This window comes from Mus pahari, chromosome 20 (genome assembly GCF_900095145.1).
Source record: "Mus pahari chromosome 20, PAHARI_EIJ_v1.1, whole genome shotgun sequence".
Taxonomy (NCBI): domain Eukaryota; kingdom Metazoa; phylum Chordata; class Mammalia; order Rodentia; family Muridae; genus Mus; species Mus pahari.
Genome location: NC_034609.1, coordinates 27,896,389 through 27,923,841, shown reverse-complemented (window position 1 = coordinate 27,923,841; position 27,453 = coordinate 27,896,389). Strand labels below are relative to the sequence as shown.

General features: G+C 48.2%; 2 protein-coding genes across 5 annotated transcripts in view; one reads left to right on the top strand and one right to left on the bottom strand.

Annotated features, from left to right (window-relative positions):
- Window positions 1-16,833, top strand: part of Cmtm4 (CKLF like MARVEL transmembrane domain containing 4) — a 46,032-nt gene extending 29,199 nt beyond the window's left edge. Inside the window, exons 2-4 of the mRNA XM_021220587.2 lie at window positions 7,246-7,422; window positions 8,776-8,874; window positions 9,875-16,833. Coding sequence (XP_021076246.1) covers window positions 7,246-7,422; window positions 8,776-8,874; window positions 9,875-10,039 — 441 coding nt within the window. The 3' untranslated portion in view covers window positions 10,040-16,833. The remainder of the gene's footprint in view (window positions 1-7,245; window positions 7,423-8,775; window positions 8,875-9,874) is intronic.
- A 550-nt stretch (window positions 16,834-17,383) lies between these two features.
- On the bottom strand, window positions 17,384-25,658 carry Cmtm3 (CKLF like MARVEL transmembrane domain containing 3). 4 transcript variants are annotated; one of them, XM_029532334.1, is made up of 6 exons: window positions 25,597-25,658; window positions 24,151-24,366; window positions 21,311-21,466; window positions 20,371-20,466; window positions 19,851-19,971; window positions 17,384-18,340 (listed from the first exon to the last, which is right to left on the bottom strand). In XM_029532334.1, exons 2-6 carry the CDS (start codon window positions 24,295-24,297, stop codon window positions 18,306-18,308), a joined length of 555 nt encoding a protein of 184 aa, XP_029388194.1. In that variant the 5' UTR covers window positions 24,298-24,366; window positions 25,597-25,658; the 3' UTR covers window positions 17,384-18,305. The 4 variants fall into 4 exon arrangements, with proteins under 4 accessions (XP_029388194.1, XP_029388193.1, XP_029388195.1 ...); XM_029532333.1 differs by lacking the exon at window positions 25,597-25,658 and adding an exon at window positions 24,688-24,723; XM_029532335.1 differs by lacking the exon at window positions 25,597-25,658 and adding an exon at window positions 24,536-24,554.
- Between the last annotated feature and the right edge of the window lie 1,795 nt (window positions 25,659-27,453).

Here is a 27,453-nt window from a genome sequence, read left to right as displayed (position 1 = left end):
TTTTTCTTTTCTTCTTTCTCTTTTCTTTCTCTTGGTTGTTTCTCTTTGAGATGGGTCTCAATTGTTTCTTTTCTTTTCTTTTAAGATTTATTTATTATATGTAAGTACACTGTAGCTGTCTTCAGACACTCCAGAAGAGGGCATCAGATCTCATTATGGGTGGTTGTGAGCCACCATGTGGTTGCTGGGATTTGAACTCAGGACCTTCAGAAGAGAGTCAGTGCTCTTAACCTGCTGAGCCATCTCACCAGCCCAGAACAATTTTTTTTTTTTAATTAAAAATACTCTGTTGGAAAATAAAAGTCTAAAGCAATAGAACACCGGGAGGAGGTGTTCTATTACATGCCTGTAATTCCAACATTTGAAAAGCGAAGGCTGGAGGATTGTAAGTTCCTAGACCACCCTGGGTGCACAGTAAGAAACTGTCTCAAACCAACCAAACAGCCCAAGGAAAACACTAGCAATCATTGACCTGCCACAGTCTGCTTGTTAGCCACACCTGAACCCTAGGCTTGTAGACTTGTGACACCATGCTCAGCTCTGTGCAGTAAGGGAGACTGAACCCAGCACTTACCACATGCCGGGCAAGCACTCGGTCAACTGAGCAACATCCCACCCTGCACATGGTTTTAAAAATGGGTTAAATGTCAGAGACTTCTACGAACCAATATCTTATTATTTTACTGATCTTCCTTAAACTTGGGTATATGCGATCTACTTTATATATGTGTATAGTTAAATATATCTATAATTAGGTCTCTAACATGTGAATACATCACAAATGTATAAATGTGAATTCTAAGTGTATTTCTTTCCCATACATTCATATACCCCATAAGTGTTGAAAATACAGAGAAAACTCTTTGCTGCCCTGTCCCTCGCCTCAGTCAGCCCTACACTGCAGAAGTGTCTTTACTGTAATATAAACAGTATATTCAGTATATGCAGTATATGTAAGAATGTTTGTGAATACAAGCACCCTCATATTTTTCGTGTGTCTAATTTGCCCAGTGTTATGTGTTAAATTTTGTTAAGCATTGTGTATATGGATATGTGTAATGCTGCATATGTGTATGGTCAGCTGAGTGCCATGGTTTGGATGTAGAGGCCAGAGGACATCTTTGGGAGTCAATTCTCTCCTCCCACCATGGATCCTGGAATCAAATTCAGGTCATCAGGATTGCAAGGCAAGTGTTGCTATCGGCTGAGACATCTCACGACTTTTTTTTTTTTTTTTAAAGGTATAGCCCAGGCTGGCTTCCACTTTGTGATCCTCTTGCCTCTGTCAATTCCTTATATTTTAGTGGTATGCCACTACACTTAGTTTTGTTTGTTTTGTAACTTAGGCTGGTCTCAGACTAATTATGTACCCGAGGATGACCTTGAACTCCTAATCCTTCTGGTTCTGTCCTAGGTGCTGGGGTCACGGGCATGTACCACCTCACCAGCCTTGTTACTTTCCAGGTAGCCCCGGCACATGCGGTGCCACCCCACTTCTGTGCCTCAGGTTCCTTGCTGCTTTGAGGCTTCCCTGTATGCACCGAGGAGGGAGAGGGATGGTTGCTGTATTGACTTATTGATGGATAGATGTGGGAGTAGTCAAAGCACTTGTTTCTTCAGGCTCTTTGTGAGATGGAGTCGCCTTGTGTACCATCTTACTGGGGTTTCCTGGACTGTCAGTCTAAACGCTGTGCAATCTCACAGATCTGCACTCTCTCGAGCACGTGCTTGCTGTTTGTGATACTGCTGTAGGGTCATGCCCCTCGCATCCTGGAGTAAGTTCTCTTCAGTGTGCTTTCCACCCAAAAGGAGAGCAGCTACAGAGCAGGCCTGTGACTACATAGGCTACTCTATGCAGTATCTCTCCAACATAAGCTGTAGTATGCAGAAAATCACCTCCGAGAGACTCTGCTTCTCACTCAGGTTGCAGTCACATCAGGAGTCTCCTCTTGCAGCCTAACGCTTGGGATGAGCAGGAGAATTTCTGAGACAGTTGAGGGCTCCATAGGCTTCAAACCATATTTTTCCTCCAGTACTCACATGCTCCTAGTTGGCATGTAGAACCAATAACCATTTGAGAAAAAGACCATTAACCCCAAATTTAATACATCCTTCACTCATCTTCCAGTTAGTCGAACCCCTTGAATGTCTCTGCTGTTTCCTTATTCTCCATAAGGAGCAGACTTTGGACTGAAAGAAGGTGGAGGTCTGAGTGGATCATAGTTGACGTAGCTAGCTTTCGTAGGCCTTGCAAGCACAGCCATGTGAGTGCATTGCTGGGATCCCTTCCAGGACTTGGCAAGAGGTAGGCACAAGTGAGGAGCTCTGCAGCATTGCCTTCATCTTCTGGAACAAGCCTGCTCTTACAGAGCCGTCCGTACAACGTGGGTCTGCACAGAAGAGAGCTGGTTGTCCTGGGAAGATACTGTTCCAGGAAGGCCATCACAGTTGCACGAAAGTAGCATCAGGCCTTCTCACTACTTAAACAGCATTGTTCGAGCTGACAGCGCGGCTGTGTGGAGAGGTGTGTGCTGCTGGCCTGACTACCTGACTTTAGTTCAGGTCCAACCAACTCCATGAGCTGGCCTCTGACTTCCACACACTGCTCCCCGGCAAAGACACGTTCATTATCTCATTACACACACTCATTATCTCCTCCATCGCCCCCCCCCCCCATGGCTATAATAAAATTTAAAAAACTTAAAGTATTATTAATTTAAATATTAATTATTATTATTATTTTTTTCTGAGACAAGGTTTCTCTGTATAGCCCTGGATGTCCTGGAACTCACTCTGTAGACCAGGCTGGCCTTGAACTCAGAAATCTGCCTGCCTCTGCCTCCCAAGTGCTGGGATTAAAGGCCTGCACCACCATCGCCTGGCAATTATTAACTATTAATTGAATATTATTAATAAAGTATTAATATAATAACTTGAGCAGCCAGGCCTTCCCATTCTATCTTCCCTTCTCTACAGTCATAGCCATAGGTAGTGGAAACCTGACAACCTGGTCAATATTGCCTCACCAGTCAACTTTGAAATTATTCTGTGGGCTGGTTGGTCCTCCTGATGAGCAAAAGCTGTAGCTCTCTTCATTTATATTTCATACCTGTCATGGTTTTAACATGAGTAAGATTTTACACCTACAAGATTGCTGCCAGGCCAGAGGGTTAATGTTTTGGTTGCCTTGACATCGAGGGCTCCCAGCACAGTGGCTGGGGTTTCTCCTCCTTGTTGGGTAGTAGTGGCTTCACCCCACAGGCGGTTATTATGTTTCACTGTACTGGGAGACATTTTGGCATTTTCTCTATTTCTATCCTCTCTCCACTCCCAGAAATATAGTGCCAATAATGGCAGAGTTTTAGAAAACATCTAAATAGCTATCATTAGGGATTCTTTAAATTATACTGTATAGATTTATCTTTATACATAAATACTATATAATCATTAAAAATAATGTGTTTCCCTTATTTAGAAATACCTGTGGATACCTGTTTTCTGAGTTTAAAAATAACATTAAAATCTGTCTGGCCTGGGCTGGAAAGATGGCTAAGTGGTTAAGAGCACTGGCTGCTCTTCCTGAAGATGCAGTTCAATTCCCAGCACTCACGTGGCTCCTTACAACTGTCTGTAACTCTGGTTCCAGGGGAATCTGATGCCCTCTTCTGACCTCCACAGGCACCAGGCACACATGTGATAGGAAGATATACATGAAGGCAACATATCTATATGTATAAAAAATAAAAAGAATATGTGCTTTTGTATGTTTGAGCATGAGTTTATGTGTAGCACATGTGTGCAGGAGGCTTTGGAGGCTAGAGATTGTCAGATCCCCTGAAACTGGAGTTACAGGCAGTTGTGAATCAACCCTGGGTTGTGCGCAAGAGCAGCTACCACGCTTAACCGCTGAGCTATCTCTCCAGCCCATATAACATGTTTTTATTCCCTTATTTTTTATACGGTTTATTATTGTTTATAGAAATTATTCTGTATGTTTCTGTTTGTATTTGGAACACATTGAGATGTCCACAACAGTGAGCTATGGCTTCCAATATGAGAATCGATAAGACAGAGTAGAGTAAGACAGGAAGAACTGGCTCTGAATCCTGGCCCCACCTCCTGTTCCTCTTTACCTCATACAACTTCTGTTTCCTTATCTGTAATGGGCTAATGCCTATGAAGTCTTTGGGTGAATGGTAACCAATGAAAATGCCCACATTGTCCTTGATTCTTGGTAACTAGTGAGTAGCAGGCACTGCTTGCTAATAGCTGCATTATGAATGAGGTTCCCCTCGGTGTGTTATCTATTTCTGAATAACCAGTTCCTCCAAAAACAATAGTCCTTTGTTTTCCCCCACTTCTTCTGAGGAGCAAGAATTCTAGATTAGCTGTGGTTCCCTTCTGTGTTCCTAGAGAGGATGTTGGCTTCCAGGGTGGCTTTTCACCTGGCTGTCAGCAGGAAGCTTTAGGCGTTGGGTCTCTCCATGACAGTGCCCTCCTCCTGCAGCTCATTGTCCCCAGAGGGAGGGAGAAGGAACAAGGCAGTGACTATTCTGATTTGGGCTTTGAAACCAAGTAACAGCTCGGCCCTGTGTTTTGCGCCACTGGAACAAGAGTAAGAATATGGGGGAAGTGTGGACGATTGTGGCCAGCTTGGAGGCTGGATTCCACACTCCCATTGGCCTTTGACTATACTCACCCTGGATGCTCCTCTCCACCTCAGCTTTCCTTCCAGCCTGGGCTTGTTTCTGTATTACCATGTCCTAAGCCAGAGTTGACCCTCCCTGTCCCTTTCTGCTAGTGGCCTCCTTTCAGCCACTCAGGCAAACCCTAGAATTACATTGGCCATGTTGCTTTGCACATCCTGTGAGCAACTCCCATGGGGTTTTCCCTGAACATATGTCCCCTGTTACCGACTATCACCTCTCTGGTCTGTGCCACCAGGTTACCGCAGAGGCTCTCCCTCCACCTGCTCTCCAGTCTGCCATGGTCCCCCCTTCTGTCTTCTCCCTGCAGGAGACAAATCACACTGTGCTTAAGTAGTGTTTTCCTGGTATTGAAGGAAAGGGCCAGGGCCTACTGCATTCCCAAACCTTGGCTCTGCATCTAGCCTGCCTTCCTGGGCGTCTCCCTGGTGCTCCCCATGCTGCAGCCCCAGAGAATTTGCTCCTGAGGGCTTCCCCTTCTGGGCCTCCTCTTGCTTCCCCCATTCCTTTGGCAGCCAAGCCTCCCAGGGCCACACAAGTCTACAGCTTCTGCAAGCTGCCTGCTGGCTTCACTCTTTCTCCTCTGTTCTTATCACCCATTTAGCTTCCCTTGTAAACTTCTGAACATTTATTAGACCACAAGCAGGGATTCTTGTCTGTTGTATTCATTGCTGTAATGAGTGGCCTATCACATTTGCACATCCTTGAACCGTTTTAAGTTTTAAGAATGTAGGTATTACCTTTCCATGGAAATGTGGTCAAGGTTAGAGTTCCAGCAACATTGGTAAGCCATCAGCACACTGAGTTATTTCTTGTCCAAGATTATTAATAAAATCCAATCACAGGGGTGAAAAAAAAAAAAAGACAGAATCATTTTGGAGTTTGCCTTATGTGAACTGAGTAGATGAATGTTAGGCATGTAATTTAGACAGAGGATTAAGGTTTGCTGTGGAGAATTAGGAGTGTGTGCTGAGAGATCCTTCTTATTTATTTTATTTTATTTTGGTTTTTCGAGACAAGGTTTCTCTGTATAGCCCTGGCTGTCCTGGAACTCACTTTGTAGACCAGGCTGGCCTGGAACTCTCAGAAAATCGCCTGCCTCTGCCTCTGGAGTGCTGAGATCCTTCTTATTTGTCTATTGGACTAAGAAAACTTGTATCTGTTTTGTGAGATGCTGGGGTTCTGAAAGGTGTGTGGTTGTGGAAAGGCTCAAGTTTTTCTCTACCTCTTAGCCATTTTCAACTGATACATTATTATAACCACCACAACTGATACATTATTATAACCACTACAACCGATACATTATTATAACCACCACAGTGTCTGCTGCACAATAGATCTCTTGAACTAATTCTTAAATGAAATTTTATATTCCTTAACTAAGAAGCCTGTGTTGCCTTGAAATAGAAAAGTAAGCTGACAGTGCAGGTTAGGGAGGGTGGCTATGAGGCAGGAAAGGCCAAGCCGCCTCTCTTATTATAGGGAGAGTCTGACAAATTCAGGATGGGTAGGTGTGAGGCTGCTGTGGCTCGCCAAATCCCGTTTGCTCTGTGCATGTTACAGTGCTTGGTGGCATAGTAGAGGGGGGTGGCCTGACCTATTGTGTAGGTCAACGGCTGGTAGAGTAAAATCAGACCTGGCAGGGAAATCCACAGGGAGGGCTTGGGGAGGAAGCGTCCTCTGAAAGGTTGGAAGGGTGTGAAAGAGCCTTCAAGGAAGAAGACCAAAGCCTGAGGCAGAGCCTTCACGTGTGACCATCCCACTTTAACCAAGGGAATGTTGTACTGCTGGCTCTGGAGGGCCTTGGAGCAACTTGCCTCTGCTTCACTGACCAGGGTCTCAGTGGAGTGGGGCTAGATCTAATAAAGGACTGACATGGGTAACTATGTGAGTAGAGGCTTGGAGCCCAAGGCAGCTTAGTCATTAGGTTTTAAGAGCACCATTAGCACAGCCTGGGACCCCCTTCTTCTCTTGGACTCTGGATATTCATATGGTCATGTCTGCTGGAATCTCTTTAGTTTAATCATCTCTGAATTTTTGGGATAGAATGTTACTTTGGTTTTTCAGAGGAAATTTATTCTATTGGAAGATTTAAAATGTTGATATTTTCTCAAGTAAACTAACAGCCCGGCAATTGATGAAACCCAGTGACCCACTTTCCAAAAGTGTGCAAGGTGGGCTTTCTTTGTCTGTAGCCTGTGACAGCTAAAGAGAGGCCATACAGCTTCTAAAGAGGTAGCTAACACATTGCAGAGATAATTCCTTCTTTGAGGGGCCAGTGGCTCCCAAGAGGGGCCACAGCACGCCTAGCTGGTTTCAGTGTGGTAGTGGAGTGTTCTCATTAGGAAAATGACCTTGCACTCCGACTCCCCTCCTGCTCACCAGTTGAAGCAGGTCATGCTTCTGTCAGTCACACTGTTCTCTACAGAGAAGAGCCCTGCCGCTCTGTACTGTTGAGTTGCATTTAACACAGCAGGCATGTCTGTCCATCAATGCTTACCAAGTATATACATGCATGTATTTCCGATTTCCTTCCTAGATTTTGGCCTTGATCGCATTTATCTGCATCGAGACTATCATGGAGTGCTCCCCGTGCGAAGGCCTCTACTTCTTTGAGTTCGTAAGCTGCAGTGCGTTTGTGGTGACTGGGGTCCTGCTGATTCTCTTCAGCCTCAACCTTCATATGAGGATCCCACAGATCAACTGGAATCTAACGGTGAGTGCATGCCAGCTGTGTGGTTGTGAGGACTGACTGTTGCTTGGTTCTCAGGGGACGTTGGGACCTCACATCGTGTTTACTTCTAGTTCATTTTGGTGCTTAAATATTCCCTTATAACTCAGAACTCAGATTAAGTTTCCTTATTGGGTTGAATAAAATTACACAAGTAAAGTGGATCCTAACTTAATGGCAGACACAGTGAGCGTGTGCTGGTCCTTCCAGGGATACCACTGCTACTACACTCATCTGGAGGACTGGTTATATTGTTATTGCAGAACATGGGGAAACAAAGAATTAATACATTTGTATATTTTTCAGACTAGACTATTTATAAATATTATAAAGAGCCATTTATCAAAATATTGTTTCTGGCAAGTGTAGTGGGTCACACCTGTAATTGCAGTACTTTGGGGGCAGAGACAGGGGGATCACTACAAGTTCAAGGCCTTCTTGGTCTTTAGAAGGAATTCTAGACTTACTTGGGTAACATAACAGACCTTGTCTCAACAAACAACAAAATATTGATTGTGAAAGGATTTAGAATACACATAAAAATACCAGTAGCCCAAGGATACTGTCATGTGCAGAGCCACTGAGGGCTGCCAGTTTGATAGAAGGGACCTCTGTGCTTTTTGTTCTTAGCCCCATTGGGATCCTCTTATCAGTTGGCCTGAGATGCTCAGAACTGGTCAGTTCTAGTGACATGGCAGCTTGAGTGTCTGTTAAGACAGTGTGTTCTCAGTGTATGAACACCATGTTTAGATGACACATAGGGGAAGAAATGATGGGCAGTTGCCCCAGTTTCAGTACCTTTGGATTCTTGGGAAGCTTGGCCTAATCCAAATGATATGAGAACCGTTTTAAAGGTGATCCTAAGCGAGGTGTGCTAGTGCACACATTTTATCCCAGCTTTTGGAAGGTAGAGGCAGGTCGATCTCTGAGTTCGAGGCCAGCCTGGTCTACATAGCAAGCTCCAGGCCTGCCAAGGTTACACGTCAAGACCTTTTCTCAAAAACTAAAGTAAAAGATGCCACCAGAAGCTGTGGGTGGCTTAGTGGTAGCGTGTTGTCTTCCCTATGTTAAGGACCTGGGTGCAGTGTCCAGCACTGCAGGCAAATAACCCAGACTCTGCACGGTAAGCAGTGTTGCCAGTTTTGGTTGCTCTTTAAGTCAAGGCTTGGAAATGCCACAGGTAAAGGTGTGTTGTAAACTGCTCTGCTCGCTTCCTCTGTATGAGTAGCCCATGGCACAGAGACTGGCATCTGAGGCACCAGAGAAATGGTCTTCCAGGGCCTTAGTTGGAAGTTCTCCCATTGTTTTGCAAGTGACTCCTTTCTCCTCCTTCCTTAGGATTTGGTCAACACTGGACTCAGCACTTTCTTTTTCTTTATCTCCTCAATCGTGCTGGCTGCTCTAAACCATAAGACCGGAGCGGAAATTGCTGCTGTGGTAAGCAGACGGGCTTGGTTTAAGTCAGGCTGAGTTCGCACCTTCTGAGCCTTGCTCTCCTCTGTCCCCTACATGTGTTCCATTCCCCCTCCTTTAGTGTTTGCCGTCCTTGCCTTGGGGGACCAAGAGATGAGGACTGGTGGTCAGATCATAGAGAGGGCTCACTCTGTGTGATCTGTGTCTCTGCCTCGCGTTTGTGAAGGGTGGGGAAGGATAGGTGGCTTTAAGAGCCACTGACATGGGGCAAGTGACAGGGTTGAGCAGGTAAAAGGTCCTTGATGCCAAGTCTGGTGGCCTCAGTCCCACCTCCCACCTGCACATGCATAGCACCTGCTGCCCCCATAGAAAGGGAGAGCGGGAGATTAAACAAACAAGCCAGACAGTGGTGACACACACCTTTAATCCTAGCACCCAGAGGCTAAGGCAGGTTGATCTTGGAGTTTGAGACCAGCCTGGTCTACAGAGTGAGTTCCAGAACAGTAGGGATGCACAGAGAAACCCTATCTTGAAAAACAGAAGCAGCAACAACAACAAAAGGAAGGAAGGAAAGAGGAAAGAAATGGATTTAAAAGATTTCAGAAAAGTCCTCTGCAGTGGTTTTCACGCTAGGCTGGAGTTTGTGTGGTTCAGAAACTAGACTAACTCTTTCTGGAGCTTCAGCCAGATAACAGCTGCACATTGAGCAGGGCTGGGGATCTGGTGTTGCTGGAAGGGCTGCACATAGGCTGGGTCCCTGTGACAACATTTAGCTTCAGTGGGGCTGGAGGCATGACTCAGTGGTTAAGAGCATGATCTGTTCTATCCGAGGTCCTGAGTTCAGTCCCCAGCAACCACATGGTGGGTCATAGCATCTCTAATATGATCTGATGCCCTCTCTGGCATGCAGGTGTATGCTAGATAGAACACTCATACATAAAATAAACAAGTAAATCTTAAAGTGGTGGGGGACAGTCAGCTTCAGGGCACATGCACAAGGGTAAACTGTGGCTGTGTATTTTAGATATTTGGCTTCTTGGCAACAGCAGCCTATGCAGTGAGCACGTTCCTGGCTGTGCAGAAATGGAGAGTCAGCATCCGCCAGCAGAGCGCTAATGACTACATCCGAGCTCGCACCGAGTCGAGAGATGTGGACAGCCGCCCTGAGATCCAGCGCCTGGACACATGAGGACATCCCGAGTTCTCCCGCTGCCCTCGTGCCCGTCCTTCTAATCAAGTTTTCTTTCTCTTAGCACGTCAGATTTTTGTGTGAACCAGCTGAATTTTGTCCTGTTTGGTAAAAATTCACTTTGGGAAAGGTTGCCTAGAGTGGCCCAGTGACTGATCGATCTGTGATGGGTTGAAGAGGCCCAGGTCCTCTGGCATTGGGTACCCTTGGGAGCAGCCGGTTTTATTGACTGCTCTAGGTCTTAACTGTCTCGGGACTCATGGTCTCACCTGACTCTGAGCCACCCTGTCATGTGTATTTGTGATGAGGCAAAACCTTTTTAAATGGCATTGAGAAGGGAAGTATATGTCACAAGACAGGAGGAGCACAGGGATGGGACAGCCAGTGAGGTACGTGGACAGCCTTCTAGCAAGCTGGGGTGTGTGCTAAGTCTGTTCAGAGCATTGAGGCAGGCAGCATGCTCTGAGTGGGCCTCTGAGGGCTGATGAAAGGATGTGCTCCTGTAACTTCCTTGCCAGACTTGTATGGTGCAGGGATAGGAAAAGCTGGTGTCCTATGGGGACAGCTCTGTGGAACTGACTCCCAGAACAGTGATCATTTGTCTCCTGCCCTGCTGAGAAATCACTTGATTCTTCCTCATGTGAATCACCTTCCTATGGTCCATACTCAACTTCTGGGATGGGGGAGCATCACATGTGCAGGGGCTCTGCCCATCTTACATGCATATCTTGTTCCGGGATGGGGGAGCATCATGTGTGCAGGGGCCCTGCCCACATGCACACCCCGAGGCTGAGTTGTGGTTTCAGCACCTTTACCTTCTCAAGTAAAAGCTGCAGAGGAAGCAACCCTCCCCTTAGCCCGGGCACTTTGTCCACTTGCTGGCCTCATGGATCACATGTATGTATGTGTGTGTTACAGAGTGGCATGCTCAAACTCACACTTCTGTTGTATAGACATGTCTAATTTTCTGAATATCTGAGACAAGCTCTAAAGTGATTCTGAGTCATTTATCTAGGATTTGAAAATACTTGAATCTGCACCAGGACACGTCCTCCCATGGATGTTCCACGAGGCTCTGCTGCCATTCTGGGCACTTGAGTGTCTTCACTATGATCAAAAGTCCTAGAACACGTTATGAATCCTAGTTACGTATGGCTTTTGGATTGGTTCTTGATAAACTGAAGGTTATTTTTGTGGTGAATGGATTAAACAGGCCCCTATGATGCTGTAATTTTGTCGTTAGAGACTAATTATTCTTTTTTTTTTTTTTTTTTTTTTTGGAAAGTTATTTTAACATGTCAGGTTCTCACTCTGAGCTGTTGATGTTTACAGATCTTGTAGCTCTAAGGTTTTGTGGATAGCCTCACCAAGGAGAAGATGTGGCTGGCAGGAAGATAGTGTGGTGGTACAGAACCCTCACTATGTCCTAAGGACTGTTCACAACCTGAGCAGTGTCCTTTGAGGTGTGTAACCCAGAAGTGGGTGGCAAGGCTGCGGAGGAGAGCCTGAGGCGGTGCTCCCTGTACACCACGGCTCTGCATCATTTGGGAAGAGCAGTGTGTAAGGCTGAATGGCAAAGAGTGGCCATTGTCAAACCCTAAGGCAGGACTCGAGTCCACAGGAAATAGGGTCAGGCTGTGTCTGATTGGGGGCAGGGTGGAGGAGTACTGGGGCTGGCTCCCTAAAACCAATATCCAGTGTAATCCAGTTCTGCTGCAGTTCCAGGTTGGCATGTTCTCATGTTCAGAGGATGACCCAGCTAGTCCAGTATACCTCCCCTCCCTGCTTCTTTTCTCCTCCAGAGGGCAGCCTGGGTCTGGCCCTTGCCCAGCTCCTCATGGCTGAACCTGTTGAGTCGGTCAGTCAGTGCACATTGTGCTTTACCAACCTGAACCTGTTGTGTGTTGTGATGTGGGGGAGTGGATGACATCTTGATTTTTATGTTAGTTTTACATGGTCATTTTGCCTTTGAGTATACCTATATTATCTCTGCCTCAGAGAATTCCCTTTAAATAGGGTTGCAAAGATTCCATCTGTATCCGAGTCCCACTTGGAACAACCACCCTGAGCTTTATCATGTCACTGGGCCTCAGGAAAAAGCCACCTTTGAAGTGAGGTGGAAGAAAGAAGCATTCAGATGGGGTTTCTGCTCATTTTCCCAAGTCCCTTCAATAAACCCGTTTTATCCTGTGATGAAAGGAGGCCTTCTGAGGAAGTGTTTTCGGCTGAAAGAAATGATCCTGAGACCCATTGAGACAGTGAATACCAATAAATGATAATGTGGTAGCGTCTTAGAGCCTAAGAGACTTGAGAGCAATTTGCATCTTAGTGACAGAATCATTGTAATATTTATATCCTGATAACTATTTAATATCTTTTGTGCTATGAAGCTTTCCCGTGGCTTTTGTATATGTATTTCCTTGTACTATTTAACTAGCTCCTGTAGAGCCAGAAGTGGCTTGTACATGCTCTAACAGTGTGATGCACAGGCCCTCTCGCCTTTACAGCCAGCGTGGTGAGCACAAGCCATGAAGGGAATGTGGCTGTCCATAAGTGAATGCAGCACCTGTGTCTTTCCTGTTGTGCCTCTGTACAAACAGAAGTTAATAGATTTGAGGTTCGTAAAATAACCTCTGTAAATTGAAAAAGGCGTATTTTTGTGTTTATTAAGCCTATTGTGGACCAGTGCCGCTTGCTTAGGTTTGGAGCATTGTACGTCAGCCTTCCCAGTCCCCATTTCCTGAGGAGATGGGTTTCACTTTCTCAGGTGGAGAAAACAGGACAAGACATGCAGTTCATGTGGTGTGTTCATGGAGACGAGACGTGGGGTTGAGACCCTCTGGCATTTGCTAGTGTTGATGGATATTAACTCATCTTCGGAGAAAGTGTATTTTGGCACTGTTTCTCTCGACTGAATGCCAGCTACCACGCTTCTCTACCTTCCCTGCCAAAGGCTCAGAGGGTAAGACTGTAGTTAAGAAAACCTAAAGATACGTATTGGCTCCTAGAAAGGGCAAACACAGTGAGGCAGTGAATTCTTTTCAGAGAAGTTCTGCTTAAAGTAGATAGCCATGCAGTGCAGATTGCTTTTGTCTACAGAAAAAAGCAAGAATGCAGTAAACTGCCCACATCTTTCTTAGCAATATGCTAAAACACCAGCGTGGGCAGAGCCTGGGCATAGCGGAACCAGCAAGGATGAACTACCCACTGAGCACTCTCTGAGCACTTCTCACTGAGAAGGTCCCTAGGGTTCTCTATAGACCCTTGGCAGGAAGACTTATGGGCAGGCCTGGTATGCCTTGTCTTCCACCCTGGCTGGATGCTTCTGGGGAGAATTTCATGATTCAGTTGAAAACATTTCTTTTTCTTTCAAGTTTCTTTCCTCTTTGAAGTTTTTCTATTGGTTCAGTCAGTCTTAGAAGAAATGAAGGCCTGACTCTTGCCCCTGCGTGTGTGTGAATCCTTGCTCTGAGTGGGTCTTGGCTAGACTTCTGTGTGTGCGACACAAGCTCACCTTGTGGATTTGCATGCACTGTTTAGAGGAGACCTCTTGCCTACCTAAGAGGTGGCCTGAGGATTCGGCCCTGCCCGTGTCAGGGTCCCTGTGGGTCAGTCTCAGGTGCGTGGAGACTTGTGTCCATCCTAGTAGTGATGGAGGTAGCTCCAGTGATGACAGCGTCTGTGTCCAGAGCACACAGAAGTCCCATGGCTAGTGTGCTCCTGCCTAACTGCCTTTTTCTGAAGATGTCCTCTACATAGCAATAGTGACATTAAACAGGTAACAGCGGGGGTAGGGCGCACATACTTTCTATGTAGAGAATTGTTGGCCGATTCTCATGAGCTGAAAACAAATGCTGCTTCTAGTGTGTGAGGTTCCAGGCACCTTTAGTTCCTTCTTAGACTTTTGCAGAGTCTGAGGTTCCTCTTGCTGTCTGGTTTTATCAGCACCAGCCCCATAGTAGGGCCAGCTAGGCACAGAGTCTAGTTTGGTGGACACATGAAGCTTGCATGACAGAGGCCTGGGCTTGGGGGAAGGCTTCAGTGGCAGCCGTGGGGCAGCATAGATAGCATTTGATCTGTTCATAACCCGCTGTCCCGGAAGCGTGTCCTTAACCTCCCCCTCTTCAGAAGAGTGAGGTCTTTCGTGGTCCTGAAAGGACTTGAGCAGGTGACAGGCTGCCTCAGGTGATGCAGACATAGCTTTTCTGACTCTTTAAAATCTATTGTTTCTCTCTTCTCAGCAGACATCTTTAAAATAACCAGTTTTGTCTAGTTGAGAAAGTAATTTGGAATGTCTGCCCTATCAATGTTTATGTAGACATTGTCTCTGAAAGACAATCAGTGTTCATCTAGAATTTTCTTCCCAAAGGTAATGTTCTATTGGATTTCATGCTAGTCAGTATAGCATTGGATGTAAGTCCTCAGGCTTTGGGGCTTCCCCTCCCTCCCCTTTCTAGTTCCCTCCCAAGAGTAAAGGGGTGGAGGGACCCAAGCCCATTGAGCAAATTTAGATCATAGGTTCTTGAACAGTGTATTGTCATTAGTTTACCTCGCCCCCCTCTTGATTCTGACTCTAATTCAAGTGACCTTTGGTTAGGGGTTAGTATCACTTGGACTGTGGCAACCTAGCAGAACTTGTTTGGCTGTGACTATGGTAACAACATGTCTGGAGCCACTTCAGGAGTAAAAGGTTTGTTTTCTTTCGTAATTGTGTCTGATACATCAGCAGGAAGTACCTGGCCCTTCCTTTTTCATCAGAATAGCTACCCAAGGGATCTGCCTGGAGAAAGGACAGTGAAGGAAGACTTGTGGTCACCCAGCCAAGCCTGCCGCCGGATGCTGCCTTCCTCCACTAGCCGGGCATTGCTTCAGTTCTTTCAGAACTGATTTAGCAAGTTCCAAAACCCTGTCCCCTTTCCATGGTACTGAAGGGTACAGCGATTCAGGGCTTAAAGAATTGGCTAGGTCAAGGGGCAGAGAGGGTAAGAGCAAGGCATATTGTAACCCAGGCCTACCTGTTCCAAATCTTTCGTAACTTGTTTATGAAAAACAATCGTTTTCATTCATATATAACTTGTTTAAAAACATTATTATTATTCAAATAATAATGAAATTGACCCATTTGCCTAAAATCATTGCTTCTTGATACTTGGTTTTGACGTGGTTCCACATGGAAGAACGCTAGGGAGCAAGGCTGTCTGTGTATGTTGACGTTTGTAGGAGTTTCGGAACCCATGGAAGAAACACTAAGCTATTTATTTGTCTGTCTGTCCTTTTTCTTTCTTTCTAAGTAGGCAGTTCTTCCTCTGAATATTTTGACAGATAACCACTTCACCTTTGGTGCCTTCCATGTGTCACATAAGCACTCTTGTCAATCATGGAATTGGGGCGGGGATGTACATTTAGTTAAAACAGATAACACTATTTTTGTAGCATGATTGTGTCCTTTCAGTAATTGCTTTCCACAGTATCGGTCCTGACATTTGGGCCATTTCCTCTTAAACTTCCTATGTATTTTTCAAAACGACACCGTCCGGCAAGTCCTGTTCCTTGCACTGTGTTCTTCCCACACTGCACTTCTGCTGGTTTAGTCTGAGAAGTCAGAGGATAGTTCTGAAAAAAGTCTCGTTCTTGTAATTCTGTTTGACACCGTTTGACTGTCTGTTAGACTGGAAGAACTGTTGCTCACCAACAGTGAGAAGAAAGTGGTCTCATTTGTCACAAGTTTCAACCATGTGCGGCCTTCCTGCTTGCTGGGTCTGGTGAGAGCTTGCATGTGGCTCCTGGCCCTCCCACCCTAGCCAGTCAGTCCCGGGCTGTTGTCTGTCGTCTCCTAGGATAGGTGGGCTAAGTGCCGCCGTGTCCTGGCAGCACCTCAGCCTTGCTCTGGGATTCGCCCCACTTGGATTTAGGTGACATTGTGGCTGCCGCTGGTGGGTTTTTGGGTAGCCTGAGTGCAGTAGGTCCCGTGCTGTGGAGGGCTAGGGAAAGCCAGGTACACGGTAACCTAGTCACCCGTTCTGTCTTCCTGACCCTGCACCATGGAGTTGTCTGGTCAGGAAAAACTCACTGAGCCATTGCTGAGTAAAGGTACGGCTCCTCTGAGATAGGAACTTATAGCTCTGTGATTTTTGTCCTTTGAAGAGTCAAAACATGTTATTCTGTGACAACACAAGTTATGTGGCCGAATGACAGCTTTCTGCCAGGACCGGCCACTGCCACTCCATTTAACAGTGGCACTCTTGGGAGACAATGTTAATAGCTACCACATTTTTGTTTCTTGAGTTTTGTTTTCTTTGAGGCAGGGTCCTGCCTGACCTCTAACTTATAGCAATCCCCCTGTTTCTTCCTCCTCAATGCTGGGATTGCACACAGAAGTGGACCACCATGCCCAGCTAAAGTTTGGCATAGGAATTCCAAGGTGAGGGCTGTTTAAGAACCTTTAATTTGTGTTGTTTGCAGTACTGTTTCCCACCCGGGCCCATCTGACATTGTCGCCATGGATGGACTTCCCCTGACTCCCAGGCTCGACCTTGTGTGTGCACTGCAAATGACATGGGAGCCATGGATGGCATTTGCCTCCGTTGATTTGCTCGACAGCAGGCAAAGCCTCACACTGCCCTCAGCCTCCCACTTTCCTTTGAAGGACCAATTTTTCATGGTACTTGTCTTGATTGTTTTCATATTGTTCAAATCTGTATTTTTGTATGTAGAGGGAAATAATTTTCTCAATACTAATCACTAATGAATACTGTATTGTCATGAAGGAGTTCTTATTTAATAAATGGACATATAAAAAAACGCTTTAGTCTTTTCTTTCTCTCCCAGAGGCTTTGGGTCCCACTTTTTCAACAAGTTTGCCCTGTGTGGGTGAGATGGAACACAGTTAGCAGGCTGTAAGCAGACTGTAGAAGGAAGGACCAGCCTGCCAGGCTGTATGGCACTGCACAGCCCCTCTGCCTATCTGACTGCCCACATGTTTTCAGCGTGTGTTCAGTGACAGTGACCAGAATGTTTTGCTGGCTCATGTGCTTGGGCCAGAATGCTGGCTAGGGTCCTCGTAGCCACTGCTCTGAGGGTCCTTGCTCAATTAGTTTCTAAACCATGGAGCACCATGTTGTGGCTGTCACAGGACACCATCTTAACGAGAGTGTATGCTTACCCTTTAGTGCCTTGACTGCGGGGTTGAGTAAAGGCACCAGCAGTGTTACACGCCACCCTGATACCCAGCACAGTAAGTACTGTCTCACAACTGATGCCAGAGCTGTACCTGCTTGTATGGAAACGGGCACACAGTGTGTCTGCAGGCAGTGGGTAGGTTCTTAGTAGGGTGCACTACAAGCATGTAGTCAGTTTGTTTTAATCCATTGTGACTTTTTTTTTTTTTTTAAGGGAGGGAATTCACATGCAAGATAAGAAGGTTACAAATGCCCAAGACATGGGCCCAGAACTCTGGCTCATTCATGGGGCCTCTTGGGTTACAGAAAAGACCATTTGTTACATTGTTTTTATATAAAAAAAAAATATAAAAAAGTTAGAAAACACCATCAAAGACACATACACAGTATCGGCCCCCAAGGGAATACAGAGAAGGTCCATGTCACCAGTGGTCCTGCCCAGGTGTCCAGAGGAAGCACTTTGTCTTTTAGGATCCCCAGGAAGAGAGTGCTTGGCTGGGCCTGCCCAGCCACCTGTGACTTGGTCACTGCCACGCTACTGGTTGGCTCCCTGTCTGTGGGCCCTAGTAAACAAATCTTTGGGTTTGTTTCTGAAAAGGCCTCAGACCTCTAGTGGAAGACTTGGCTAGCTAGGTTTCTCCTTGTTTCACAGTGAGGAGGGAAACTTCGTGAACAAAAGGTTCCTGGAAGTCATCTCAGCGAAGTGCAGGTTTGGGGCTGGTGGCCTAGCCTGCTGGGGTCTTATCTGTCCCTGTTAGTAAAAGGAAGTCCCACCCCACCCCATGCTGCCACACGAACTGTAGTGATTGGCTCCGTTTGATGTGTGCTTCTGTGGGGGCAGTGAGGTTAAAGGGGCTCAAGGACAGAAAGAGGAGAAGGAAGGAGAGTCATCGTGCCCTACAGCGCTAGCTCAGCAGTACCAAGCCAACACAGTCAATTTTGAATGTGAGGCCTCGGAAGTGTAATCTCGAGAGACTGGCTCCTCAGTCTGTTCTCCCATGGGCATTCCCGCCATGCTCCAGGAGCCCCGTCAGGATGGCGTGGGTGAGAGGGCCGAGTGGCTCTAGTTGTTAAGCGCAGACAGACCTTCAGTCAGAGTCGGAGTCTGAGTTGGAGTTCTCTTCTGAAAGGAAAGCAGAGGGTGTGGTCACCAGTCCCTGGGCTGTAGAGGTAGGGGTGGTGGTGGTCGTGGTGGTAGAGGAGGAGGTGGTGGTGGTGGTGGCATTAGCAGCCAGCCAGCAGGAGACCTGGGTCCGGCCTCTCTTAGTGGCAGGCTGAGCCTTGGGGCACAGGTCGGGTAGAGCAGGCACTTTTAGCCCACAGCGCGGATGCTTCCTTCCCAGGTGGTCCAGGCATTCCCAGACATCCCCTCTCCCCTGAGGATGTCAGAGTTGTACACCTGTACCCCTTTCTCCACCCCCATTCAGCAGGACAAGGCAAAGACAGTAATTCTTATCCCTGAACTGAAATACACGGAACCATGGGGCAAGCGAAGCTATTTTATGGGTCTGGCTGTGTATAAGGATTATTCTGGCACTGTACTCTGATGCCTGTCCCCATGCTAGTGGCTGTTTTCTGATACTTGTCACGTCCCTTGCCAGGTCCTGGTTCTTCCCCCTTTATCCATTAGCCAGGGAGGTACAAGTAGGGTAGGTTTGCTATATTCATATTTAGCAGATGGGCCAAGAATCCTTCGATTGCAAAACAACTATTTTACATTAAAACCACACAATATTCAAAATGTATGTTCGTGGACATTATGCTCTGATCTCTGAGCTGGCTGATCAACATTTACTACAGGTTCCAAAGGCTTGAAGACAGACAGCATCCCGGAGCATTTAACTAATAGACCAGAAATGAGTCTGGAATGGTATTCATTTTTTTTTTTAAGCACGGAGACAGTGTCTGGGACTCCCAGTGGGAAGCTGGTGGCTCCTAAATCTAACCAACGAGGTCCTACTTCAGACATTTAGTACTGAATGGAGAAGATCCTATGGCCAAGACCTGCCCTGAGTAACTCTTGTCTAAGCCACAGCACTGCTGACCTGCTCCAGAGAAGCACCTGGCTCAGGTGCTTTGGAAAAAAGATCCAACCAAGCCAGGTAAGGGGTTGGCATGAGCTTGAGACCAGCCTGGGGTACAAAGTGAGTTCTCGGCCACTTTAAGCTATACAGACTAAAGTTCCTTTTCAAAAAACAAACTCAGCCCTTAATAAATAAATAAAAAAAAAAAAAAAAAAAAAATCAGGCCAGCCCGTGCCAGTGTTTGCTTGGGTGCTATGNCTATACAGACTAAAGTTCCTTTTCAAAAAACAAATAAATAAATCTTTAAAAAAATAAAAAAAAAAAAAAAAAAAAATCCAGGCCAGCCCGTGCCAGTGTTTGCTTGGGTGCTATGAGCTTTCAAGCAGGAAAGAAGCTGGTCTAGCAGGTTGGTCCCAGATGAATTGATGTCCTGACTAGCTGCCTTGGGGGCATATTAGGGAGCCTCCAAAGGTACAGGTATACACTCATTTCCCCTCTTGCTAAGCTGAGGCCCTAGGTGTCTCCCCAAGGACGAGCAGAACCCTACAGCTGTCCTGGAAATGGTCAGCTTGGTTCTTTAATCAGAAACCACACTGATTGGCCACTCACCTTCTGTCCTATGGGCTGTGGTCTCGTTCCCAGAGTCTCCTTGCTTGAGGAATTTGGCCACTTCATTAAAGATCAGGTAGAAGTCAATTGCGAACACAATTGTGGCAAAAAAGCCAAAAACCTGTAGGATACACGCATGGCATATGGCAGGGGACACAGACAGGATGGGTGGAAACATTGCAGGGACCTCTGTCTGGGTTCAGAGACCAGGAGCCTGGGCAAAAGCAAGCAGCACTGAGAGATGTCCCAACCAGGACAAATGGGCAGGCACAGCCCTTGAGTTACAGTGAATAAGAGAAATGGGCTGTGGGCCTGGTAGACCCCAGGCTCCCAACTGAGGCAGAGTAAGTCTCTAATTAGCAGACTGGAATGGGAGAGACCCACACAGGGACCCAGGGCCTAGACAGGGGCAGGATATGCCCAGGTTCCACTGTGGAAGTGGGTGCCAAAGGGGGATGGTCTGGAGCACTGGGAGGGATGCTGTTGGGCATTCTCAGAGAGGGGTAGGGCAGCCACTCACTCCAGCTGCTTTGTAAGCCCCATCTGAGTATTTGGCGACAGCAGTGATGGAGATGACGAAGTAGATGAGGGCAGCGGTGACACAGCGCAGGAAGTCCTAAGGAGAGAGGGGCATGTCCACACGGTTCTGACCTCCTACAGTGGGGCGCGGCATGGGGACCCAACACACCCAGCCCCAGCACCCATGGAATCCCTGGCCTGGCTCCACTTGCATGTCCTAGTCCTGAATCTATTTCTCATCTCCAGCAACTTACACTGCCCTATCCCTGGTCCAGCCTGTATTTTCTCTGCGTATAGGCTAGGCTACAGTTTGCTCCACAGAAATGGGAAATGGAGAATCTCTGGCTCTCCAAGACTCTTGGCTTTGCCACAGTGAGATCCGTTTATGATCACTGTCTCTGCTTACCCCCTAAGGGGAGGCTGCAGTGCTGGTAGCTATCACCAGGTGGTTACATGGACACGGGAGAGTAAAGTCTAGAGAGCAGGGGTCAAGCCCAAGTCTTTGCTGCCTTTTTTCAGTGATGCATTTTATCCATTAAAGGGTACTCTCTCGAGACTGCAAGGTCTTAGGATGGTCACACAAAGCCAGGTGCCAGTTGACTAGACTCTAGGAAGTTCCAAGTCCTCGGTTACCCTACCCTGCTGGAAATGGCTGTGGCTGAGGCACATCCCTCCTCCAAGGTCAGAGCAACAGCTCCACCTGGTGGTCAGGAGCCATCCGTGTGCCTAGCATCACAGACCAGCTCAGGAGGTTCCTACCACCCATCAGATCCATGGTTGCAGTGCTGCTGGGCAGGCCGGGGTAGAGATGCATGAGCATCCTGAGTTATCCAAAGCTTTCAGACTGCTCACCATGACTGGAGACAGCCAGGCTGAAATGTAGAACCCCAGATTCTTCAGGTGACAGCCAACCCTTTCCTCTTGGGTCCCCTGATCCTTACCATCATGGGCCAGCACAAACCCTGCCATTTGTCATTCAGCTGCATGGCGTCAGCAAAGAGGAAGTAAACGGCCAACAGAAACTCCAGCAGCGGCACTGTGAGGAAGGCAGATGCCGAGGACACCACATAGCAGATGAAGGTAATGAACGAAAGACCCTGCGGAAGAGCAAGGGGATTCAAACCCTCTTACCACCCCCAGGACAGGATATAACCCTGAGTCCTATGCCTTGCTGAATCCTTGCTAGGACCTCATCTTGAAGTCCCCGCCTCCCTAGCAGGCCACCTTGTGGGGCTGCTGAGCTCTCTTGGTTCTAGGACAGAACAGAGCCAACTTAGCTGTGTCCACAAGGGGGCAAGCCAGAGTTAAAAATCTACTGCTTTCAAAAACGTCACACCCAACACCTAACTAGGAAAACGCAACTTGGTTAACGATGAGGTGCACGTTGAAGCGGTTAAAATTGAAACGGTGCTGACGTCTGCAGTTGCGTTTGAATGGTTGAAAGCACAAGGCAGGTGGACGGAAACGGGCGATAGAGCGATGTTAGCCACTGTACATACAGTTCAGGTGGGGGATGCAGGGGTGTTGACAGAGGTCTTTTGCCACTCCTGCATCTACAAATCTTCATTAAAACAACAACAACAACAACAACAACAACAACAACAACAACAGCTATGCAGCTCAGCTGGTAGAATACTTGCCTAGTGCACACAAAGCTCTGGGTTTGATTCCAAGCGCTGTATAAACCAGGGATGGTGGTACAAGCCTATAATCTTAGCAGATCAGAGGCTCAAAGCCATCCTTAGCTTTATATCTAAGGTTTTAGGCAGCCTGGTATACACGAGGCCCTATCTCTCAACAAAATCATAACTGTCTCAGGGAGAGCACTAGTTCATTTGAAAGGTGGGGTTAGCTATACCATATTGACCGGAAACCTGGGCCACAAAGCTGAAGGTATGGAGGACGGATGCTAAGGCTCCTGGTTAGTGCTGCAGACTGTGTGCGTGGCGGGGAAACATGAAGAAGACAGGCCAGTGGCTTTTCCAAGCCCAGTCCTTGCTGAGATTTCTGGACTTCTCCACTTCTGAACACTACCGTGCTCCTCACAGTCGCTCTTTCAAAAGAAGCAAGGCTTAGTGTCACCCAGCCTAGTGAGAGGGCGTCAGAATCTCTACTTAGGTCATTAGAGGCCTCCATCTCCCTTCATCCATCACTTAGTAGTTTCAGGGGGGCTGTAAGGGAAACCCAGGTGTCCTGCAGGAAATACCATGGCTGCTTCAGACAAATGAACTGATCACAGGAACCCCACTCCCATCTCTTTTAGTGAACAAGTCATGGGGTGGGGGGGGGGGGNGCTCCACCGAGCTTCCCTTGGGCAACAGGAAACTAAGGCTTAGAGAAAGGCATTTTGAGGTTGCTATCAGCTCCTACTGTAATTCCTTGCCAAAGGCTCCTCTGATGGCTCTCCTCTTTCTGTACCCATTCTCCTCAAGAAAGTCTGGTTCTGGTGACACTCCTCTGCCCCAACCTCCCCCCTCCCCGACTCCTGTTTTCTCACTCCCCAGTTCTTGGTGGCTGCTTCTTCCCCCAGCTTTCTGTCCAGGTCAGACTCCCTACTTGCATGAGACCAAGGGGGAGGAATGACTCGAGGCGGTTCCCCTATACCCTATGAGCTTACTACCCCCTTCATATCTTCCTGGGCCTGGATTTCTGGCACCCAACTAGGGCAAGGACATCTTGTGACTTCTGGTTGGCACTCACTCCTTTTCCATGAAGGGCTACTGGGTAGGTAGGACTGAAGCCAATGGCCAGTGGATTCAAAGACCCGCCCCCATCCCGCCCGCCAGAGGCTTCCTGAGATCTGAAATGGCCAGAGAATGGGCTCTAGGTCCGCTTGGTACCTCACTTAGGAACAAAGTATTAGATTCTACCGGTGACCATCAGGGTTGATGCCTTCTTAATAAGTCCTGGGGTACAACGGAGAGGTCCTAGGGCAGACTCCCCCCGCCCCCCATCTATCCTCAAGGCCACTCGATGAGTCACCTGTCAAGTTTCCTAGCAGTTAAAGACACTGTCTCTCCTATCTGCGACTCGAAGTGGGAGCAGGTCGGATATTAAGTTGCTGCTAGGGATCTGAGCAACAAGTGGCTGTCACCATGGTCTGTTTCCTCCTTCCACCGTCCCTCCTCCCACCCCTCTCCCCATCTCCATAGGCTCCATGCCAGTTCCCGCCCCACACGTGATGATGCCGGAGTGTTGGGAGGACAAAGGAGACCTTCCTATCCGGGTGGGGACAAGCAGGGAGGAGGAAGGAGTATGGTGCGGGAGGGAGGAAGGAGGGCATGAAGTCACCCCGCTGGCTCGCCACCCTGAGACAGTGGTCTGCCTGTGTCTTCACTACGTGGCCCCGGCCTCACCCACTCCCCGGGGGCTCACCCCACTCCGTAGTATCTTCACCACGCAGGCGGCTAGGTCTCAGCCCAGGGGGAAGGAGGGTGTGCAGGGCGGGCGAGGCCAGAAGGAGTCTAGCGAGAGCAGCAGTACCGGGGGCCCAGAGAGGACAGAGGCGCTCGAGGTCACACAACAGCCGAGCTGCGGCTCTAGCAGGGACCAGGACCCCAAACCCTTGACCTCTGGTCCCTTTCGAGGGCCTCGCAGGCTGGAGAAGCCGGGAAGACCACGGCTCGGGCCTGATTCTGACTCGAGCTCCGCTACAGAGAAGCCGTAACAAGTTTGGGGGCGGTGGTCCAAATTCACGAGACTCTCCTGGGCTGGAGGTGCAGGGCCCGGGGCTGGGGCGCGGGGAGCCTGCTTCACGCACCCGGGGAGCACACGCACTCACCGACTCGGCCAGCAGGAGGCGGCCTTTGAGAGAGCAGAGGAAGGCGCGCGCGGGCAACAGGGCTCGGAGCCCGGGCACTGTCCTGCCACTTCGGGGGCCATGCGCGGACTCCGGATCGGGCTCTGGCTCTGCGTCCGGGGGCCACATAGCGGCGCTATCTGGTCGAGCTTCGGCCTCACTGCCTCACCCACCGCCCTGGAGGGAAGCGGAAACCCGCTGTGCGGAAGAAGAAAAAGTGGAGTTAAACTAGGCCCGGGACTCATCCTCCGCTGCCCCGCCCACCTCCCCCATCCCCACCCACAACTGCCCCTCCGACCCTGCCCCGCCCATCATCCCTCCGACCATTTCTCTACGTAGCCCCCGTGTTCCGTGGACGCTGCCTTACCCATCCGTCCTGTGGATCCTCTCATCTCCTCCTCCCCCACTGCCCCTCTGCCTCCGTCCTGCCCACATCCTGCTCCATCCTTCCAACCACACCTCATTGCCCCTCAGACCTAGTCCAGTCTGTCTCTCTCCGTCTTCTCTATCTCCACTTACTTCCTCTGCCCCTTCACTAGCCTTAGGATCCTTCCCTGCTCCTTGTCCTTTCATTATCAGTTCCCCCTCGGTCCTGTCCCGCCCACCAACCCCGGCGCACTCCACAGTCCCTCTGATTCTGTTCTGCTCACTTCCCCACCCATGGATTTTTGCACCACACTGCCCCTCCGACTATCCTTGGCTCTCTATCCTCCGGTCACTTCTCATTCTCCACCCCCTCTACTGACCCCCCCCCCCGTCCTTTACCTGCCCCGCCTATCTTCTGCCCCATTCTCGCACCCCTTCCCATGCTGCCTTCTAGCACCTACCTCCCCACCTCCCGCACTCACTATTTCCGCTACGTTCCAGGGTGGGACGGATTCCGTACCCAGATCCTCCCAGTCCCCTCGGACCCCAGCTCTCTGTTTGCTCTGTGTGGCCTGCTAGCCTGGAGTCTTCTTTTGTCGTTTGTCTCCTTACTCTGTCCTGACTGACACAGACCCATCTGCCCTGAGCGCTCCGGAACGCGACCACCTGTCCCCATCTGCCCTGAGCGCTCCCGAACGCGACCACCTGTCCTTGCTCAGCGTTTCTGCCCTTTAAGCTCGAAGTAACTTTCTGCTCCTAGGCACTTTCTGAACCTAGACAACTCCAGGACAGGGACCCCTCCCCCCCCCATACCCACACCCCACCCTGCCCAGTCCTCTTCAGGCTTGGCTCTAACCAGGCGAGATCAGTTCTTTCAGAGTGCTTTCCGCCTCTCGGCTCCTCAGAGTTTTCCTACTACTTCCCAGGCCACCCTCCCGCTAGCCCTTGGCTTGCCCATCTTCCTCTGTTTTACAGGCCACGCTCCTGTCAGGCCTCAGCTAGCCCGTCCTCCTTCCTGTCCTCTTTTGTTAGCTGCCCAAGGCTTGGGTGTGCTGGACTAACCAGAGATCTGGAATTATCCTTGTTCTCCCTCACGGCTAGCCCATCATGGATGCTCTCTTACTACCACTAAGTCTGCACTCCTGCCCCATTAACTATTGTGAGGCCCTTTAAGAGACTAATGCTTTCTTCCTTGTCAGCCGGATATGCTAAGATCACTAGTCAAGATCCCTCCCACTGCACCCTCAGGAAAATTGATGCTTCCTCTTGTCACGGGGACTTTGTACATCTGTCCTTTCAAATAGTGTGTGTGTGTGTGTGTGTGTGTGTGTGTGTGTGTGTGCATTCTCTTGTGTCTGGGTGCTAAAAGAGACCAGAGGTGACTGTAGCTGTCTTTGGCTACTTTGTGGGTTCTTCTTTCTTCCACCCTTCTCCATACCTTTCCCTCCACACTTTCAACCCTCTAACTCTAGATAAGAGAGAAAAATGGATAGAGAGGAAAGAAGAAAGGAGAAAGGAAAGAGATCCCAGAATAAAGTCAGGGGTTGGAAAGGGGTGACATTATTATTAGACCTTCCCCGCTGATTAAGGGCATCGAGTTCCTTGGGGCAAGTTTGAGCTTTGCTGTCCAGATATCTAATTTTTTCTTTGCTCATATCTATTTAACAAACTGCAGCCAATACCAACCAATCAACAGCCTACCCTGCTTCTTGGGACCCTAGCATTTATATACCCTCTGAAAAGCCCCCAGAATTCCAAATGTCACACAGTGTCTAAATTATCTTCAGCTAGCAAAATCACGCCCTGCCAGAGCATGAGACAAACCTTAGTCAGATGCTGAGGACAATCTGAAGCATCCCCCATATCCCACACTTGGGATTAAAATAAAAACATATCCTTAGACTATTTCTGTGTTTTCTAAGGAAACCAAAATTCCAGAATTCTCACTATGGGTGACTTCATATTCTTTCTTTTTTCCTTCCTTCCTTTCTTTCTTTAAAGATTTATTTATTATTATATGTAAGTACCCTGTAGCTGACTTCAGACACACCAGAAGAGGGCATCAGATCTCATTACGGATGGTTGTGAGCCACCATGTGGTTGCTGGGACTTGAACTCAGGACCTTTGGAAGAGCAGTCAGTGCTCTTACCCACTGAGCCATCTCACCAGCCCCTCATATTATTTCTTGAGACAATCAATATATCATTGAACTTGGAACACATGGGATTTCCACTAAACTTACTTGGTCAATGAGCCCCAGATGTTCTGTCTCTACCTTCCCAGAACTAGCATTGCCACTATATGGGATCCAGCTCAGGTGCAACTGTGGTCCTCAGGCAGCAAGCACGTGATTGCGAGAGCTGTCTTTCCAGGTTCTGCTTCCGTCGTCTTAACCTGAGGAAGGCTTTCTCTACTGATAGTAAGGCAGTGTGTTTTCTTCAGGGAGACATTCCTTGTATTCCTCTGTACATTCAGAAGTGGTATAAGAAACCCAGGATGTGAAGAAACCCCAGCAGTTTAGGGTAGGAGTCATGCTACACCAGGTTAGCCCTGAATGAGATGAGGTCTGGCATGGCCGGAGAGATGGCTCAGCTGTTAAGACCACTAGTTGCTCTTTCAAAGGTTCCCAACACCCAGAGGGCGGCTCACCACCATCTGTAACATTTCCCAGGTCGCTGGTTGGGGTGGGGGGTGAGAGGGGAAGTGATGGCACCCCTTCTGGCGTCTTTGGGTACTGCATGATACGATAACCTTGCAGATAGAAAACATATTAAAATAAAAAATAAAAACAGGGCTGCAGAGATGGCTCAGTACTTTAAAACTAGGTCCCCAAGCACCCCAACATTAAATAAATAAAAATTAAAAAAGGGTCCTGGGACTTACCGGTTGGTTTAGAGAGCAGCCAACTGGCATTGAAG